Raw genomic sequence first — 18,054 nt, 5'->3', positions numbered from 1 at the left:
ATATGGCCGGAACAAAAGATCTCTGATAAAGAGCCCCTTTACGGGTGCCCGTCAGACATTGCAGCGCTAGTCTGACGAGGAGCAGAACCCATATGATGAAGCATGACATCTAGCTTGCTAGGTGTGTGAGGGTTTTAGTTCCAAAAAGGGAAATGCCCTTTTCCCTTTTACCTCCCTCTACGCTGCACGCACTCTTGTGTCTTATATTTCCCATCGGGGAACTTTGTAATCTCTTGTGCTACTACTCTTCAGTGTAGCCATTATGGTGCTGTGGAGTTCGTAATGACAACCTCCCAGCACCATATACTCTTAATGGCATCACTTCACGGTACTGTGGGGGCACGGGGCTCATGAACCTGTGCCCACACCACTGGCATAGAGCACCCAGCTATAGGGGTGACTGATGTATGCCAGGGCAGTGGGATTGTGGGCATGGCCCACAGGGATGTGTGCCATGTCGACTCTTTGTTTAGTTCTGCATCAAGACACTCATCCTGCAAAGGCAGTGTGTGTGTCAGGGTGCAGGGCCCCTAAGAGTGGCACAATAAGTGTTGCAGCTCTTAGGGGTCTTCTCTGGTCACAATGCCCTCGGGACCCATGGTACCATTTTACAGGGGCTGACATGTTGCCAGAGATGCCATTTGGGTTTTAGCTTCAATACAGTTTTAGGGAAGGAACACAGGCCCTGGGCACCGGATTGACAGGAACCCAGGGCACACTCAGTCAAAGCACATCAGCAATTCAGCAAAAGGTGGGGGTATACAATGCAAGAAAGATGGCACTTTCTCACAGTCTCCCTTGTAGGTGCTCCAGGCTGAAGACAACTCTATTGTGTGAAAAAGCCCTCTACACAAAGGCTGTGCCTGGAGAGCAGCCTGGAGAGGACAGGAGAACCCCCCAAACCAGCTCCAAAATTGTAGACAAAGGATATGCATCCCCTTTCTGCTTTTACTACCCAAGTTTCTGTTGCGGATGCAAGTGCTCTACAACACAGAAGGCACGTACACCTCTGAGTACTTAGAAGATTGCTGTACAAGCATCGCCAGTGACCTCCTGACATTAACCTTCCTAGAGATGAGGGGACATCACCTGAGTCTTCCCCTCGCTGGAAGAGTGGCATATCGTACCTGAAGGCCCTAGAATGTAGCCTGTCTGCTGAGAGAGGAAAGGAGTACTCCCTCCCTGCAGTAGGAGTGACTATTCTGGAGAAGCAAGGTGCAGCGTGACCACAGTGCTGGTGGTGCCTTCCATAAAGGGAAGAAAACAGAGAACGATCTGTGTGCCCTGGTGTTGGCGGATAACAGACTCTCACCTGTGATTCCTGGAAGGAACCATGATGACTCAACCTGAAGATCATCGGCTGTGTTCTGAGACAGCCTTGTCTCTACCGCCATTGTGCCAGGAGAAGAGAAGAGTCAACCTGGCCTCTGTGGTCAGAAGAAATTGCAGCATGATCTTAGCGACTGTGCTAGAATAAATGGTGGATTGATCTTAGCTGCTGACCTTTGATGCTCTGCTAGAAGAAACTGTGGTCTGAATTGAGACGCCTTGCCCAAGAAAAGTGAGGTCAGTGAGTAGCCTGTGTGTGGCCTCAGTGCCTTTGAAGACCGGCCTTTGAGTGCCCAAGATGAGATCAGCCCGAACGGGGTCACACCAATCGCAGAGCACCTGTTTTGTTTGCGAGCTACACTCCTGTAGGGTCTGCCGTTCCTGTCCATGAGGCTGCTCCTCAGAACCATCAGAGATGAGAAGCAACAACGTTGCAGAAGACCTGTCTGCCTTGAGGGTGCAAACTACCACTGAGGAGGCCCTGCTGGAGCTGCCTGTTCACACACTCTCTCAGAAGCGGGAGAGAGAGTGCAAGGAGATGAAGGCCAAGCAGCTGCACGATTGCTCCAAAACCACCATGGACTGAGCAAACAAACCCAACCTGTAAACGTGAACCTTAAAAGACTGAGCACGCTTTGCTATAGAGAGGTGAACTGCACCTGAGCCTTATCAGGCTATTACTTTGACACTGGGCCATACACAAGAAGGGGAGACAAAGGTGAAGTACCAGGTAGCAGCATCACACCTCAGCACCATGAACACCATTGTGTGTGCAGTATTTAGTTCTAGTGTGCAATAAAGTACTTTTTGTCTTGAAAGTAAAACATTGAGATGGATAATCAGTTATTACGCTGTACGTGATTCTTAAATACTGAGCTCGAGCATCCCCATACTACCTCCCTGAAAAAAGGCTGTCATTGCTTGCCAATGCTTCCACTGAGAGTCAAGTGCTGAAGGACTATACATGGCTCAGTTTGCAAAGCATAAGTGGGAGAGACTCGGGGTATCAGAGAAAAACAAACTAAACTCCCACAGATGAGGGCTGGTAGCTCCTCCTTGCCCCGTGCTCCCCCGCCCCAATGTGATCTCCCCCCTTACAATCTGACATATGCATTAACGTACCTAAATCAGTACAGTAGAACAGGTCAAGAATATAGTAAAGCATATCAATTTCCTCATACAATGATTCCTCTAATTGTGAATGCACATGGTTTAAGCACTATCCAGAGCACTATATTATGTCTCAGAAGTTTGTAGAAATAATCATCAGAGAAGCAGACATTCCATTTCCTTTGGCCAGAGTGCCCTAAATATCTCCAGAAGAGCCGGACAAATACCTGAAAAACTAACAGATGATGTAAATTCACAGGGACTTATTTACAAGCCCATTGTGCCGCTATTCTGGAGATATGTGGGACACTCCGGCCAAAGTAAATGGAATGCGTGTGCTGTAATACACTTAGGCAGTCTCAGATAGGCTGGTGCTGCAATTCATTATGATCTATTTGTGTTCCATGGTCACCTAATGTGGTTAATTGGGTTGATCTGCCAGTTGGTAGTCCAGCTGTGCCTGGCAAGACTGTGGTGTGAGGTTTCATCTCTGCTTGAATAAATCTTCTTACAGAGCAAAGCAGTGTTCGAGTGTGACATATATCACACCATTTTTGGTGACGAGGATGGGATTCTCTGAGGATTATTTCTACAAACTCCTGAGACAAAATATAGTTCTTTGGATAGTACTTAAACTATGTCCATTCACAATTAGAGGAATTATTGTATGGGGAAATTTACATGTTTTATTATATTCTGGACCTTTTCCATTATACTGATTGAGCTACGTTAATGTGTATTTCAGAGAATGCAGCAAAAGCGGCTGTCTATTGAATTCAGTGGTACTCCATTTATTTCAATAGAAGATGTTATCAAATAATTGAATCTTTGAAAAAAAAACATTTGCTAACACTTTTTCTGTTAGAAAAGGTAATTAAACAAATATACTTTCCTCCAGACTCGACACAAGCGCCCCAGAAACTGGCCCATCGAAATCAATCAAATTGGTCAAATTATCCCACAGTCATGGATTAGGAGAAAGGGGACTTAGACTGGGAGCGAACTATGATGAAAGCTAGATGGCATTCCTGTCCCACCTGGTCTCTAGTCTGCAGATCACCAATTTGCCACATCAATCCAGGCAGGCTTAGAAGTGTACACAAGAAGAGATGCAAACATTGGATCCTCCTGGTGATGACAGCAGAGGTTTACACACCCTTTTTAATGTCAAACAATCATGAACTAGCTTTATTGAAATGATGACGTCCTACCATATGGGACTCTTCTATAATTAGTGTTCGGGAGAGAATATAAGAACAAGTTGATTTACCTGCTTTTATAACCATAATTTTATACACGCCTTGCACACACCACACTACACCTAACACTTCAATTGAAATGACAGCGGGTATAAAAATTAATTTTGGGACCACACTCCTGAAGAAGGCCACAGGCACTAGTAGGGACTGTAATATTGGCTGAAACAGGTCAACCATAATATTTCTATATTGACAAATGGAAGAGCTTTTCGCCATTTGTGTCCAAAATTACTTTGTAATCTTACCATTAGGAGATTTCAACAAAATATTTTTGTTTACCACTAGGTAATGTTAATGCAGTAATAGTGGTCCCTAGAATAGAGGCTAAAAACGAAACTATTCTCCAATGCAGAGCTATTAGTATACTAGCCAGCCCTGGATAAAAATATCCTATCAGGAGCGTGGAGCAAACTCTTTGCTGCAACTTACCATCCTGGTGAATGACACCCCCCCCCTTAAAAATAGAAATACGTCTTTATTGCTCTGAAACTCTAAAATGAATTTAATAAAATCATTTTAGTAATCTCTGGCCTATCTTACTGTTTTGGGCCTGTTCGCAAAGGTGCATATACATGGGTATATTAACTAACTGGTATGTTTACCACCACATCTAGGTTTTTTAGGTCGAGGGACCGTCGCACTGCGAAGCAGTGGGAGGAGTCCCGAAGATTTTATGTTTTGGAGTTAGGGGGGCTTGAACCCGCCTCTCTCCCCCATTGGCTGGCTTCCTAAACAGAGGCCAGCCATTGGATGAGAGGGGCATCACTCAGTTCAAGCCCCGTCTCTTTCGGATTCGGGGCGTGTTTTTTTGCGTTCTTTGGACTGTGACATCATCCGTCACTCAGAACGCCAAAACACGCCCCCGAATCCAAAAATGGCAGGCGGTTTTCTTATGCCATTTCGCGCCGACCGCCGTCCCAAGAAGTCGCCGAGTCCTCGCCCCTCATCAAAACCATTACTGCAACAGAGCTCGCGATGGCTGGGGAGTTAGGCGGAGGCAGCCCGGCCCAGACAGGAGACACGCACAGGATCACAGGTACGCAGCGGGAGTCGGAGCGCACAAGCAGCAGCTCCACCACACCCCGTCCTGCAGCGCGCACAGCCTGCACTCCCCATGGCCACTAGCACCGTGCTGAGCAGCGTGGTTTAAAATAAACAAATGGCCTCTGATTATCCCTCAGGCTACCTTCAGAGCAAGCCACAGGAAGTAAACAGAGTTTAGAGCACTGCCATGGCTCGTGCGGTGGCGAACGGCCGGATGTGGTTGTGCGCCACGGTCTGTCTAGCGTATGTGCTCACAGGCGCTGTATAGACATTATACAAGAATAGCATAGTGCTCACTGCACCCCGGGAGGTAAGCACAGGACCCGGGGGACTCATGTAAGGGTGTCTCAAGCGCCAACCAGACCCGAGGGGCACCGAGGCGCTGTATAAAGGTTATATAAGAATACTGTAGTGCTCACTGCACCCCCAGAAGTAAGCACAGGGCCAAAGGCGTTATGTACAGGGGTGTAGAGCGCTAACCAGACTTGAGGGACATTAAGGCGCTGTATAGAACTGTACAAAAATAACGAGGTGAGCACAGACTGGCCCGTACTTATGCAAGGGGGTCTCCAGCACTAACCAAGCCCGAGGGGCATCGCAGCGCTAGACAGAGATTGTACAATAATAGCGCCTAATAGCCGGAGTGAACATTGGAGTTCGACATACCAAAAGAGGTAGAATTATTGTGGCAGCTGCTGACCCGCCCCCTCTCTGTTTCTCTCCCTCACACTTTGTGTCTCTGGTTCGCTTTACCCGCCTCACTTTCTCTTGCATCCCCTGCTCTTTCCCTCCCTCTTTTCTCTCTTTCCTTTTCCCTTTACTGACTCATCATCTCATCTTGCTTTCTATAGAACTCCATATTGTTCTCGTCTCTCGCACACCCTCTTCCCGTCTTTCTGTCTGTCGCGTCTTTCTCGTGCTCTCAGGGCCTCTCTGTCTCTCTGACACTTCATGAGTCAGCAGTCGGCGCAGGCAGTGATCCATGTTTTGAAGTTCATGATGACGCATGTTAGGCTGCCTTGGGGAGAGTATCGACACCAATGCGTGGAGATCTATGTCCTCAGGGAGTTTTGCTCCAATTGTATCAAGCAATCTGGGTATTGGCAGTTCAGGATGGTTAGAGGAGGTGCATACTGAAATAAATGAGGGAGTGGTCCATCCAGTTGAGAACGGTGTGTTTATCTACTGTGATGTTGGGAAGGTTGGTGGAGATGCATTTGAGGAGGTGTCCAGTCAAGTGAGTCGGTGTCTTTCACCCACTGGGTGAGTCCCAAGATGCTGAGGTCTTCCAGGAGAGCAGTAGATATGGGGCCAGTACTCTAGTTGGAAGTTGAGGACACCGAGCAGAATGAAGGGAGCAGGATGAAGCAGTTTGATGTGAGAGCCAGAGGCGCACTGAAATCTGTGAGGGTGAAGCTAAATTTGGATCTAGGTCTGGTGGGCAGTATAGTAGAGCTTCTCCTTGGGTTGGGGTGAGTGACGTGCTTGTGTGAGCCGAGGTAATGGAGCAGTAGATTTCCTTGTTGTAGACAATGGCAAGGCCACCTCCAGAATTATTCCTTCTGTGATTTTGTACCCGGGAGCTGTAGCCACCGCAATGTCCAGGGAAGATGCTGGGTTGAGCCAGGTTTCTGTGAGGATTTGAAGGTCTGGAGAGAGGTTGTGTAGGAGGTCCCAGCCTTCTATGGCTTGCTTGTCAAGAAGGTGTGTGTTGAGGAGGAGGTAGTTGAGGATGGGGTGTGTGTTATCTGAGGTGGTGGAGGAATTGGTGGGGTTGTGTGTAAAATAGCTAGAGTTGGCAGTGGATTTGGGGGTTGGACAAGACAAACCGCAGGTTGGGCAAGAGACTATGCCTTCCTTCCAGATGGTGGAGGCCACGGGGCAGTGAGGGATGGGTGCCTGGCGTTGAAGGAGCAGAAGGTAGTGGCGGAGTAGCACTGAAGGCTGCTGTGAATGGCTGGCGGACCAGGGTTCTTAGGTCAAGGTGCAGTCGAAGCACGGAGGGATGCAGGCAGGCTTGCTTTTGGTGCACATCAATGGGTCTGCACTGCAGCTGCATTAAGAAGGCCTTGGGTAGGGGGAGGAGTGGATGGGGCGAAGCTAGCAGTGCTCTCGAGACGCCTAAAGGGGTGGAAAGGGTGGTAGAGACCAAAGTGAGGCTAAGGGAGGGAAAAGGTAAAATGGAAACAGAAAAAGAGAGCACAAGAGACAAAGATGAACAAAATGAGAGAGGGTAAAAGGCAAAGGAAACACAAAAAGAGAGAACAGTAAAAAACAAAAGAGGGACAAAAAAGTATAAGAATGAGAGAAGACAGACCAGAGAGGGGTGGGAGCAGGCTGAAAGCGTCACAGGGCGTAGGTCTGCAGGAATCAAGGACTAGACATGGGGTGAAGGCGCCCAAGCATCACCCAGCAGACAGGTCAGGCAGTTATACAGGGGCCGGGCAACCTCCTTCAATGGTAACGGTGACATAGGAATACAATCACAATGTTTAGATATTAGCTTATTTGCATGTAAGCGGTGTCTGCTTCACATTTCTTGGCACAAGCATGCAAGTGTCCATGTACATAAATCCAAGCACTGAGGACTGGGAGCCTCTTTCACACCATCAAACCCTTCCCACCTGTGAGACATTCAACCACACACTCTACCCGCCACTGACGTATGCGACTCGGGACAAAGGTTGAATTGTAAATTTGGAACATGGTGTTCTGAGGCCAATCCACAAGAAGCTCTTTTTCATTCCACAATCGCAGAGCGGGGCGTGCTTGGACTCTAAGAGCATTCCACTGTGATGTAACTGGGACTCTCCAGTCCCTGGTAAAACCTCAAGCCTGATGAGTTCATTCTCATAGGCTCCGCAACCAGCAGGATCTTGAGTCATTGGGCAGTGTAGGGGGCGGATTCTTGCTTTCTGTATGGGAACTTGGAGTGACAGTGGTAGCATGCAAGCAGCTGTATGCCGACTAAGAAATGTTGGGAAGCGCTAACAGTCACGATTACTATATTAATGCTGACTAAGCACTATAAAACAACTCACAGGTAATGACTGAAGGTGATGGAATGTGTCTCTTGGCGCACTTATGTGTGCAGGACTCTGTCACACCAAACAAAATAAACACATCGCATTACATATGTTATTGCATACCATGAAAGTTGACCTTTCCAGGGTTGGACAAAGTGTCAACGAAGTCGGTGCACCTTAAAATAGCAGAAAAAAAGAAAACAAAAACTACAAGAAATGGGGACAGACCCTGGGTTATCCCCTTCGATGCTGATGACAGAACGTTTCGTCATCAGCATCGGCTGAGCTGTGCTGATGACGGAACCGTTCCATCATGACTCCGCCCGCGCAAGGCGGAGTCAGCATGGGCGGGGAATTCGCGCCGCACGGATGCGGTTATTAGTTACTGTGATTGTCTATTATTCTTTTTTTCTAGCATTTTTATATTCTTTATTTTTTTTCCTTCTTTATTTTTTTACCTGCTGTTTACCTTCCTTCCCTCTTTCATTTTTTGCTCTTTCCTTCCTTTCGTTTTTGTATCTTTCCTTCTTTCTTTTTGGCTCTTTCCTTATTGTTGACCTTTTTTTCTTGTTTGTCTCTTTCCTTCTTTCTTGCCTCCCCTGTCCTTCCTTTCTTCCCTTCTTTTTTCCTTCTTTCTAAAAGGTGAGTCTAGTAGCCAATGCCAGATGGATAGCTTATTCTGGGGCTGTGTTAGCCAAGAACTTTTGATTTTACTAAAAGTATGTAGAACATAGTAACTTATGGGAGTTTTCAGCACGACTTCATCCATTAGTCTGTGACTGTGTCCTTCACATGTTCATTTCACCTACTTCAGCATGCATCAGTTGGCAATGTTTGCCTGCTTTAGCCACTGACTGACTTCATTATGAGTTACAGCATGCTGCCCTTTCACAAGGAGCACATCCACACACAAGGTAGTTCACTTCAGTGCCGGGGGTACCATGATAATGTGTACTTTTTTGAAACCAGAAAAAAACTTTTGCCTCTAGCCAATTTTTCTTTTTTTACACTTTTTTGTTAGGGCTCACCCCTCGCGATGCATGGTCTACTGGTGTCTGTTAGGCGCACCAAAGCCCATAGGTTTTCAATTATCGTGCCCAGACTCGGGCGCGATAATTGAGGACATATGCCTAGCAGTGGTGCACGTGCACCACTCGCGGGCGGGTTTTTTTTTGCGCTGGTTGTTCTTCCATATATTGTTCAACGGGGAATCTGCAAGCTCTGATAAGCAGATCACGTGCCCTCGAGGCGAGAGATTGACACGTTTATTATCGTGAGGCCAAGACACCGATCTTGGGCTGTTAGTTATACATTGTTCGTTATAGGCAGTGCTCGCAAAGGAAACATCACTTTCACCGAACGTGTAACTCAAGTTCAAAGATGAGGTTCGAGGTCGTTGTAGTGCGAGGAGGAATGGACGCATTTGCAAAGGGCTGCTGCAGAGCGCACAGACATCCATGCGGCTGGGCTGCGGCTGGGCTGCAGCAGAGCGGACAGACATCTACGCGGTAGCCATGCTTTTCTATGAATGATCCTTTCATTAGGGTCAATGCTTAATTAGTAAAAGTAAAACAAGCGCAGGGTTGAATATCTCAAGAGCGGGCTGTAAATCTCAAGAGCGGGGTGTTGGATCTGCTGAATGCCGGGCAGGGCACAAGTCCGAAAAAAGCATTTACAATGCAATAGATCTCGCATTATTAAAGTTTGAGCTATTGGCATTGCTAATAATAATGCAGCACCAACAGCTCAAACTTTAATAATGCGAGACCTATTGCATTGCAAATGTTTGTTTAATGAGGGCCCGGCAGCTTCCAGAATAATAAAGTTTTGCAAAGTCAATGAAAAAAGAATTGTCAAAAGGCTGGAGGAGGCCAAGGCCAGACCAATTGGGTTTGCCAAAGCTGTGTTACTGTATCTCTTCTGCACGAGGTGCTCATTAGCTTTTAACATAAGAGATTCTTTTATATAATGGTAGACATCAAATACCTGAGTTTTGATCATAAAAACGCTCAGGCGTTTAATACCTATTAATGACCTCCTCATAACCCCATGAGATATTACAGACTGTGTGGATTATGGTTTCTGCAGCCTGGACATTCCTTGCATTGCTGCAGTATTTGGCCCCTCGCGCTTCCATCTCAGCTCCTGTTTCTTTCCTGTCCAGCCCGGGTACAGGTCTATTTAAGTGCCTGTGTCAGCACCCCCCGCCCTCCATGTTTGGCCCTGCTGTTTTGGTAAACAGGAAGTGTCGTCGAAAGCAGCGGTGATGGGAACTGCATATGTATCCTTCCTACAGCCTAGCTTCCAAGTGGCAGCCGCCGGAGCTCCCCGCCCTGCCCTCTGATGGAAAGCAACAGGCCTTTCTCTCAGCTAATCAGGTGTCCGACATCTGAGCTGCACTCACTCGTTTAGAGAGGGCACAGAGAGCTCACTCAGGAAGGTCTGTGCAAGAGCGGAGTTGCTGAAAGGTTGTTCTAGTTAGGGGCACCGTGAGGCAATGTCTCGAATATGTCGTCTAATTGTAACTGTCGCGTGAAATGTGCTCAACCAACTTGTCACATGGTTTGGTGTTTAGCCGTCATGAGGGTGGCTTTCAGTCGGCGCCGCCTTTCAGCCAGCAGCACTTGGTCGTGCACACTTCACAGGCACATGCATCAAACATGCCATTTGCATTTCCTTATTAGCGAAAAATAAGGATTTGCTAATAAGGAAGTGCAAATGTCTATGCATGTAGGAATCGTGAGAAAATAGCGATTCCTAAAAATTCCTTAATTGCAACTCGCAAATTGAGAGTCGCAATTAAGGAATGGCTCCCCATTCATTCCTATGGGCTTAGAGGCCCATAGGAATGAGCCATTCCTATGGGTCTTTAGGAATGAATGGGAGATTGCATGCGCAATTTGCGAGTACCAATCGGTACTCGCAAATTGCGCATGCAATTGCAAGGGTGTCAAAATGACACCCTGGTGCACCCCTGAAATAGTGTTGTGAACCCATGTTGCGTGCATTTTTCAAAGTATTTTGCAAATTACCATCAAGTTCAACTTCATGGTAATTTGCGCCCCCTATTAGCGAAATCACTATTCTAAAGTGGTTCTTGCATTGCATTTAAGGAATCGCAAAATGCGATTCTTTAATTGCAATTTGAGAAATCGCAAATAATTGCGAATTCTCAAATTGCGAGTATCTTGATGCATCAAAAATGCAGTTTTTATAAACGGCTGATTTTTGCGAATCTCACCATTTGCAATCTCAAAAATGATTGATGCATGTGCCTGATAGTTTCCTTCTTCCTGTTACAATTATGGCCTCACCAGGGGGTCAGTTCTTGGCGCCCTCTGATACCATTGACACTGTCTTGCTACCACTGGTTTCGGGGATCAAGAGGCAAGGGCATGGATTGGAAACAAGCATAGCTCTAAGGGAATAATTTACATTATTTAATTTTTGTTCCTCTTGCTGTGGGCTTAAGGAATCGCTATTTAGGAATTGCAAAATCCTATGCATCAAGAAATCCTAAAATTTTTTAGGATTTCTTAAATTTCGGAATATGCGATTACTTAATTGCGAATCACAATTAAGGAATGGCATTACATTGATTCCTATGGGCCTAGAGGCCCATAGGAATCAATGCCGTTTTGCATTTCTTTTTTTAGGAAATCGCAATTTGTTGATGCATTGCAAGGGTGCAGAGGGGGGTCCAAAGGACCCCCCCTGCACCCCTGAAATGTATTTTAAAGTGAATGTTTCGCACACACATGTCCTAAGGACATGTGTGTCTGTAACATGACACTTTTCAAAATGCATTTTTGTGCTTTTTGAAACAATTTCGCAAATTAACACGAGGGTCAACCTCGTGTTAATTTGCACTTCCTATTTCAAAATTTGCATTTTTCAAAAAAATGATGCATTGCATTTAAGGAATCGCACAAATGTGATTCCTTAAATGCATTCGCATTTTTAGGAAATGCAAAAAAAAACGAATTTTGAAAAAATGTTTCATGCATCCCAAAAACTTATTTAGGAAGCGCAAACGGCCGAATTTACCGATTTGCACCGTTTGCACTTCCTAAATAGGTTGATGCATGTGCCCCACAGTTTTTGGGAGTTTGCGAGTGGCCTAGGAGGGTCACAGGGTCCATCTCTAAGATGTTTTAGTTGGTTAAGCAGCCGTCACATCCGCTATCCCTGACTTTTTGGTGAATAGCAGTTGATGCCCCCAGGCTGTATTTGTTGGCTTGGCTTAACTATGAAATTTGAAATATGAATTCGAATTTATGTTTGAGCCTTTTTAACTCCTTCTATTAAAGAGTTTATAACCAGGTCACAAAACCGAATAGAAAATGTATCTTCCCATAGAAAATACTGGGGGGGGGGGGGAGTGTTCCATGGGTGGAGCATGGGTGTTACAACGCACCCCACCATGGATTTGGTTGCATGCCCAGATTTACCATTAGTGGTAGACCTGGGAATGCGTAAAAATGCTACGCCTCCCCAGGTGAGGAGCAACAAGGAGAAATATCTTAATTTCTCCTCGTTTTTCCCTAATGCAGCACATGTAGAAAGAGGACACAAGAGCATCCTGAACCCCCTCTACCCGCACCCTCCCTGCTTTGACAGCTATGGCGGGGGTGGGGCCCTTTAGGAGCCTCTTCTGTGTACACCTCCACAGGCAAAATCTCATAAATAACACTGTGAAGGAATACAGCATCAATAGCAAGCAGGAGCAAGGAAACAAGAGATGGCTAAATAGAAAAGGGACAGAAGGAAGGATTATTGATTAGAAGGAAGGGTGAAGGGAAGGATGAAAGGATGGATGGATGAATAAGTGGGTGGATAAATGAGTGAGTGGATGGATGTGTGGGTAGATGGGTGAATGAGTGAATGGATAGGTGGTTAGACAGATGAATGGGTGGATGGATGGACATGTGAGTGAAGGAATGGATGGATGGATGATGGATAAGTGGGTGAAAGGATGAGCGAATGGATGGCAGAGTGGGTGGATGTGTGAGAGGATGGCAGAGTGGATGGTTGGATGGTAGAGTGCATGGAAAGATGACTGGATGACAGAGTGGAAAGAAGGATGATGGATTGATGGCAGGGTGGATGGATAGATGACAGGGTGGATGTATGAATGGCAGAGTGAATGGATGGATGGATGAATGGATGGCAGAGTGGATGGATTAGTGTGAGTATGGCAGAGTGGATGGATGGATGATAAAGTGCATGGAAGGATGACTGGATGGCAGTGTGGTTAGAAGGATGATGAATAGATGACAGGGTGGATGTATGCATGGCAGAGTGAATGGATGGATGAATGGGTGGTAGAGTGAATGGGTGAATGGCAAAGTGAATGGATTGATGGAATGGGGAAAGATTGAATGATGCATGAAAAAGTAATGAATGTAAGAACGTAAAGGTGAAATGGTGGTTATCAGTGGGTGGATGGAAGGGTGAAATGGTGAATGGATAGATGCCTGGATGGTAGAGAGAGGGGAGCTCTTCTAGGGACGGATTGATTCACTTGCTTTATGACTTTAGAGCTTTCATTTCAAAGTAGGGGTTACTTTAATTTTCTGGCTACTCTCTTGGAGGAAACGCAAGAACAATCCTGCCTACATCGCAGGCATGCCTGCACCATGACACAAGAGTGCCTGCATTGGCACTAGGCAGCCAATAATGCACCAGCACTAGGAAAGGACAGGAATGCTGCGCATAATGTTAAATACAGCGCATTCCTGCCCTTTCCCTTTCATGCAGCGCAGCACAACAAGGTGGCTTGCTGCATTGCGCTGCGTGAAAAAATTATAAATATGGGGCTCCTTTTTTTTAATTGTTCAAAATGTTAATGAATTGCTTTATTTTTCTTTTATACATTTTTTCTGTTTATATGAGGAACTTTGGAGGTATTTGCACTTTTCTTCTAGCTACACGTTCTAAATTGTATATTCTCCATACTAGCATCAGTTGTAACATCTGTAAAAACCATATATTAAAAAATTAAAATATGTGTTTATGCTGTAAATGTATTATTTTTGTTTCTCTAAACAAGGATTACACCATTGTGGCTCGAATTTTTAATGTGATACCTTTACTCCAGCTGTTGTAAGAACGTGGGGTGTTCACCTGTTAGCAAGTTCTACCAGAGCTTTATATTTTGTTGGGAATCATTTGTCAATTTTGCTCTTGAAACTTTTGACCATGTATCAAGACTTAATGTTTCGACTTGCCATCCTCAGGTACTTCGACTTTTATGAAGGGCCCTTTGAGTTCAACTCTACAAAATGTCTGGAATTAAGGAGAGACATCATGGGTGTCAGAGTATTGTCAATGTAAGTAAAATTAAACCTTCCAGACATTATGAATATATTATAGTACAAGAGAATGTATTTGTAAGTAAATTCAAATTGATATCCGGATGCGGCGTATTGTCAATATGTTGGGATAATAATACAAATAGGAGGTGCATCGAGGCCTTGGATGTACCAAGAATTTATACACTATACACATTAGCCTGTATCTACCTTTCAAAATATATTGTTGTAAGAATTTGTTTACAGTCTGTGATACAAAAAACTCCATGCAATGTCAAAATATTTAACCACCATGGTTTTTCGCACACTCAAAGTCAAATATAACTTATTTTCCTGAGATATTAGCACAAACCTTGCACTAGTGAACTAGGTAGGGCAGTGGAGTACCCTACTTGGGTATGAACAACAACGCAAACACAAGGAGATGATGGACAGAGTCCTGAAACTTTTCAGACACTCACCCCCAGTCACAGATGTTGGTTGAATCCATCATCATTCATTAGCTCCCTTCACCACCTCAGTTCAGACCCAGCTATATGCAAATCAGTCTGACCCTGTGCCTCATGGGAACAGTCCAGCCCGAACTGCCAAGCCAGGTCTTCCCTGAAATGGAAACAAGCATCCAAGGACCAGTTTCTGGGTAACACCCTCCATCACCCTTGGCCGAGGATTTAAGTACATTCTCCATGGAATGCGCCAACAAGTTAGTCAGGGCAGGAATTAAGGATTGGGACAAGCCTTTTACATGAAGTCCAAACAGAAAAAAGTCACAATCCAGCGGAATCTAACTGTCTGAGAAGGCTGACAAGAAACTGATATGGGTCACCTTCTCCATTCCCCCAAAGCGCTGCTAGCAAGGACATATAGGTATAGCAAAGTCTCACCTTTGTGGTACTGAGCTGATAACCACCAAAATCTCTGCATGGGTTCTGAACAGGATATGTTATGGGCTTTTATAGAGCACATAGCTGCCCCAGCAATGGGGCATTCTAGCACTTGACCTCGAAGATAGAAAGCTGACACTGTCAGCCTTTCGTAGATCAATTTCGGTAGAAAAAAAAATACATTTCAGAGATATCCTGACTTACAGATGGTTTTCAATGTTTTTGATGCAAAGAAAGAATGCCTCCAAAGAACAGAAGCTTTGGCGCAAAATTAGCACCCTCCGGCTTGGGCCCTCCGGACGCGGGTGACAGCGGCCAATTAAAGATCAGCTGAACATAGGGTCAGAAAGGTCTGCAGCAAGACAGGAGATTGGGCAAAATAGGAGCCCTTTGGGAGAACAGGATATTATGGGCCATGCACAGAAGCCAATGCAGTTTGTGGTGAAGGCCAGAGACAGAGCAAAACGTTGGAAGGGCAAAAAGCACCCGGGAGTCTTTTGACGACTGACTTGTTGGTGCCAAGGTACAAGATGTTACAGTAGTCAACAGCCGAAGGTCCTTAATAACTTGCAGTACCAGACAGGGCCTCTTTAAACAACTGGGTCATATGCAAGATGTCCATCAGAACGCTTTTCTTCCTCTGAGTTTACACGAGATCTGGTGCCCTCAAATGCACAAAGTAAACAGCAAGGCAAGGTATGGATAGCTCACACCCCAGTGGAAACAATGTGGCAGACCATAGCGGGCCTGGGTCATCATTTTAGACCAGAGCTGACTGTCCCAGCACAGTCTGAGATGGGCGCAATCCTCGTAGGGGGTGGACAAAAGGCCACGCAGCGTGATGGTGCTAGCAGTGGAGGTTGAGATGGGAGTCAGGCATGACACATCTGGGGAAAAGCCAGAAAACATTATTCTAGGATTTGTCGTTTGAGGAGGAATCACAAAATTGTATTGTATGCTCCTCTGTGTAAATGTTTGTCAAAATTGTTTACGCAGCTCAGCTCTGAGGGAATGGCAGAAATGTGGATGTTTGTCCATCTGTGTATGTGTTGGGAATCATTGTTCAAGTAGATCACACAAGCTAGTTTTCCTCATCCGGCTTTATCCAGCAGCAAAGCTGCTATCAGTCAATAACACCAGTCCCCATTACCTTCCTGAGTTTCACTAGAAAATAAGCCTTCACCTTTCGTAGACAAGTGCTCTTCTTGGGGCTGGCGTACCATGTTTAGCCCATGTCTGTTAGAATGTCCAAATGGACATAGTTTAGCAAGCTCTCTGCTCTCTGGGTGCTATTCCCTCTGCCCCACGGTCCACCCAGCAAAGTCTAAAGCCATGGCTTGCAGGCTGTGGCCTTTGGCTTCACTTTAAGACACATTTTCTTTCATCCAAAGCCCAGTGAATATGGTCTTTTGGAATTTCCAGTAGTCTGTGAGCCCAACGTGTGGCATTGCTACAACTGTGCACAGTCTCCTTGTTCCCATGTTCTGCTGTGCATGGCTTGTGGCCATGTGCATTGGACGCTGGTGCACGATATAACCCGAAAGCTATGACCTGCACTTATTTCCTGTGCCCACAGTGGACTGGACCTCCTGAAATCGATTTCCCCCCTGTGCCCGCTGAACGGAAGCAGCCTGGATAAAACATCTAGAAGATACCTATGCTATAGTATATATAGTGCCTTCCCAGGTACCTATAAGGTCGATGGGGAGCTTGGATCACTGAAATAATATCTACTACCAAAATATCGAGTTCCCATAATATCGATGAAAAAATATCGAGGGACATAATATCGACTTTCTATCTTCACTAAGGTAAGTACAAAAATATCGAGTTTAAAATATCGAGTGTTAAAAATATAGACTGTCAAAATATAGATTTTTTTATGTCTTTAAAATAAGTTAAAACTATTATAATATTAAATATATTTAATATAAACATTGTTAAAATTATTAAATAAATGTAACATTATTACATAATTAATGTAACTTTAAAAAATAATAATAATAATACATATATATATTTAAATACATGTTATTAATAAAACATATAGAATATATTTACCGTAGCTTAGCAAAAGGTTTAAATTTAATGTAACCACTCCAGTGGGTGCTACATTAAAGAGATCGTTGGATAGCATAGGGGTAAAAATTACTATTCCCACTTCAGTGGGTACAAGAGTAGGGAAAGCGTTGGATAGCGTAGGGGTAAAATTTACTATTCCCACTCCAGTGGGTGCAACAGTAGGGAAACCGTTGGATAGCGTAGGGGTAAAAATTACTATTCCCACTCCAGTGGGTGCAACAGTAGGGAAAGCGTTGGATAGCGTAGGGGTAAAAATTACTATTCCCACTCCAGTGGGTACAACAGTAGGGAAAGCGTTGGATAGCGTAGGGGTAAAAATTACTATCCCACTCCAAAGAGTGCAACAGTAGGGAAAGCGCTGGATAGCGTAGGGGTAAAAATTACTATTCCCACTCCAGTGGGTGCAACAGTAGGGAAAGCGTTGGATAGTGTAGGGGTAAAAATTACTATTCCCACTCCAGTGGGTGCAACAGTAGGGAAAGCGTTGGATAGCGTAGGGGTAAAAGTTACTATTCCAACTCCAGTGGGTGCAACAGTAGGGAAAGCGTTGGATAGCGTAGGGGTGAAATTTACTATTCCCAATTAATTATTTTAAATTAATTACCAATTATATTTTAATTATTTACCAATTAATAATTAATTTAAAAATATAATTAATTTACATAATTATTTAATTAAAATTAAATTACTTCCCACCCTATTCCCCTATAAACACACAACCCGCTACAGAAAATAAATTACTAAAATTTAAATATTTATCAATTATTTATTTTTAATTAATTACCAATTATAGTTTAATTAATTACCAATTATTATTTAATTAACAGTTAGATTAAATTTACATAATTAATTAATTATAATTAAATTACTTCCCACCCTATTCCCCTGTAACCACACAACCCGCTACAGAAAATAAATTACTAAAAATTTATTATTTATCAATTATTAATTTTTAATTAATTAACAGTTATATTTTAATTAATTACCAATTATTATTTAATTAACA

At 44.5% G+C, this 18,054-nt stretch overlaps 1 protein-coding gene across 2 annotated transcripts in view; it reads left to right on the top strand.

The window, feature by feature from the left end:
- ST8SIA5 (ST8 alpha-N-acetyl-neuraminide alpha-2,8-sialyltransferase 5) overlaps positions 1 to 18,054 on the top strand; it is a 410,270-nt gene that overhangs the window by 200,588 nt on the left and 191,628 nt on the right. For both annotated transcript variants that reach the window (XM_086960349.1, XM_086960348.1), the window contains one exon: positions 14,008 to 14,100. In XM_086960349.1, coding sequence (XP_086816475.1) covers positions 14,008 to 14,100 — 93 coding nt within the window. The remainder of the gene's footprint in view (positions 1 to 14,007; positions 14,101 to 18,054) is intronic.

This window comes from Lissotriton vulgaris, chromosome 3_1 (assembly GCF_964263255.1).
Source record: "Lissotriton vulgaris chromosome 3_1, aLisVul1.2, whole genome shotgun sequence".
Lineage (NCBI taxonomy): Eukaryota > Metazoa > Chordata > Amphibia > Caudata > Salamandridae > Lissotriton > Lissotriton vulgaris.
The sequence above is the reverse complement of the archived record's forward strand: the minus strand, read 5'-3'. Positions and strand labels throughout refer to the sequence as shown.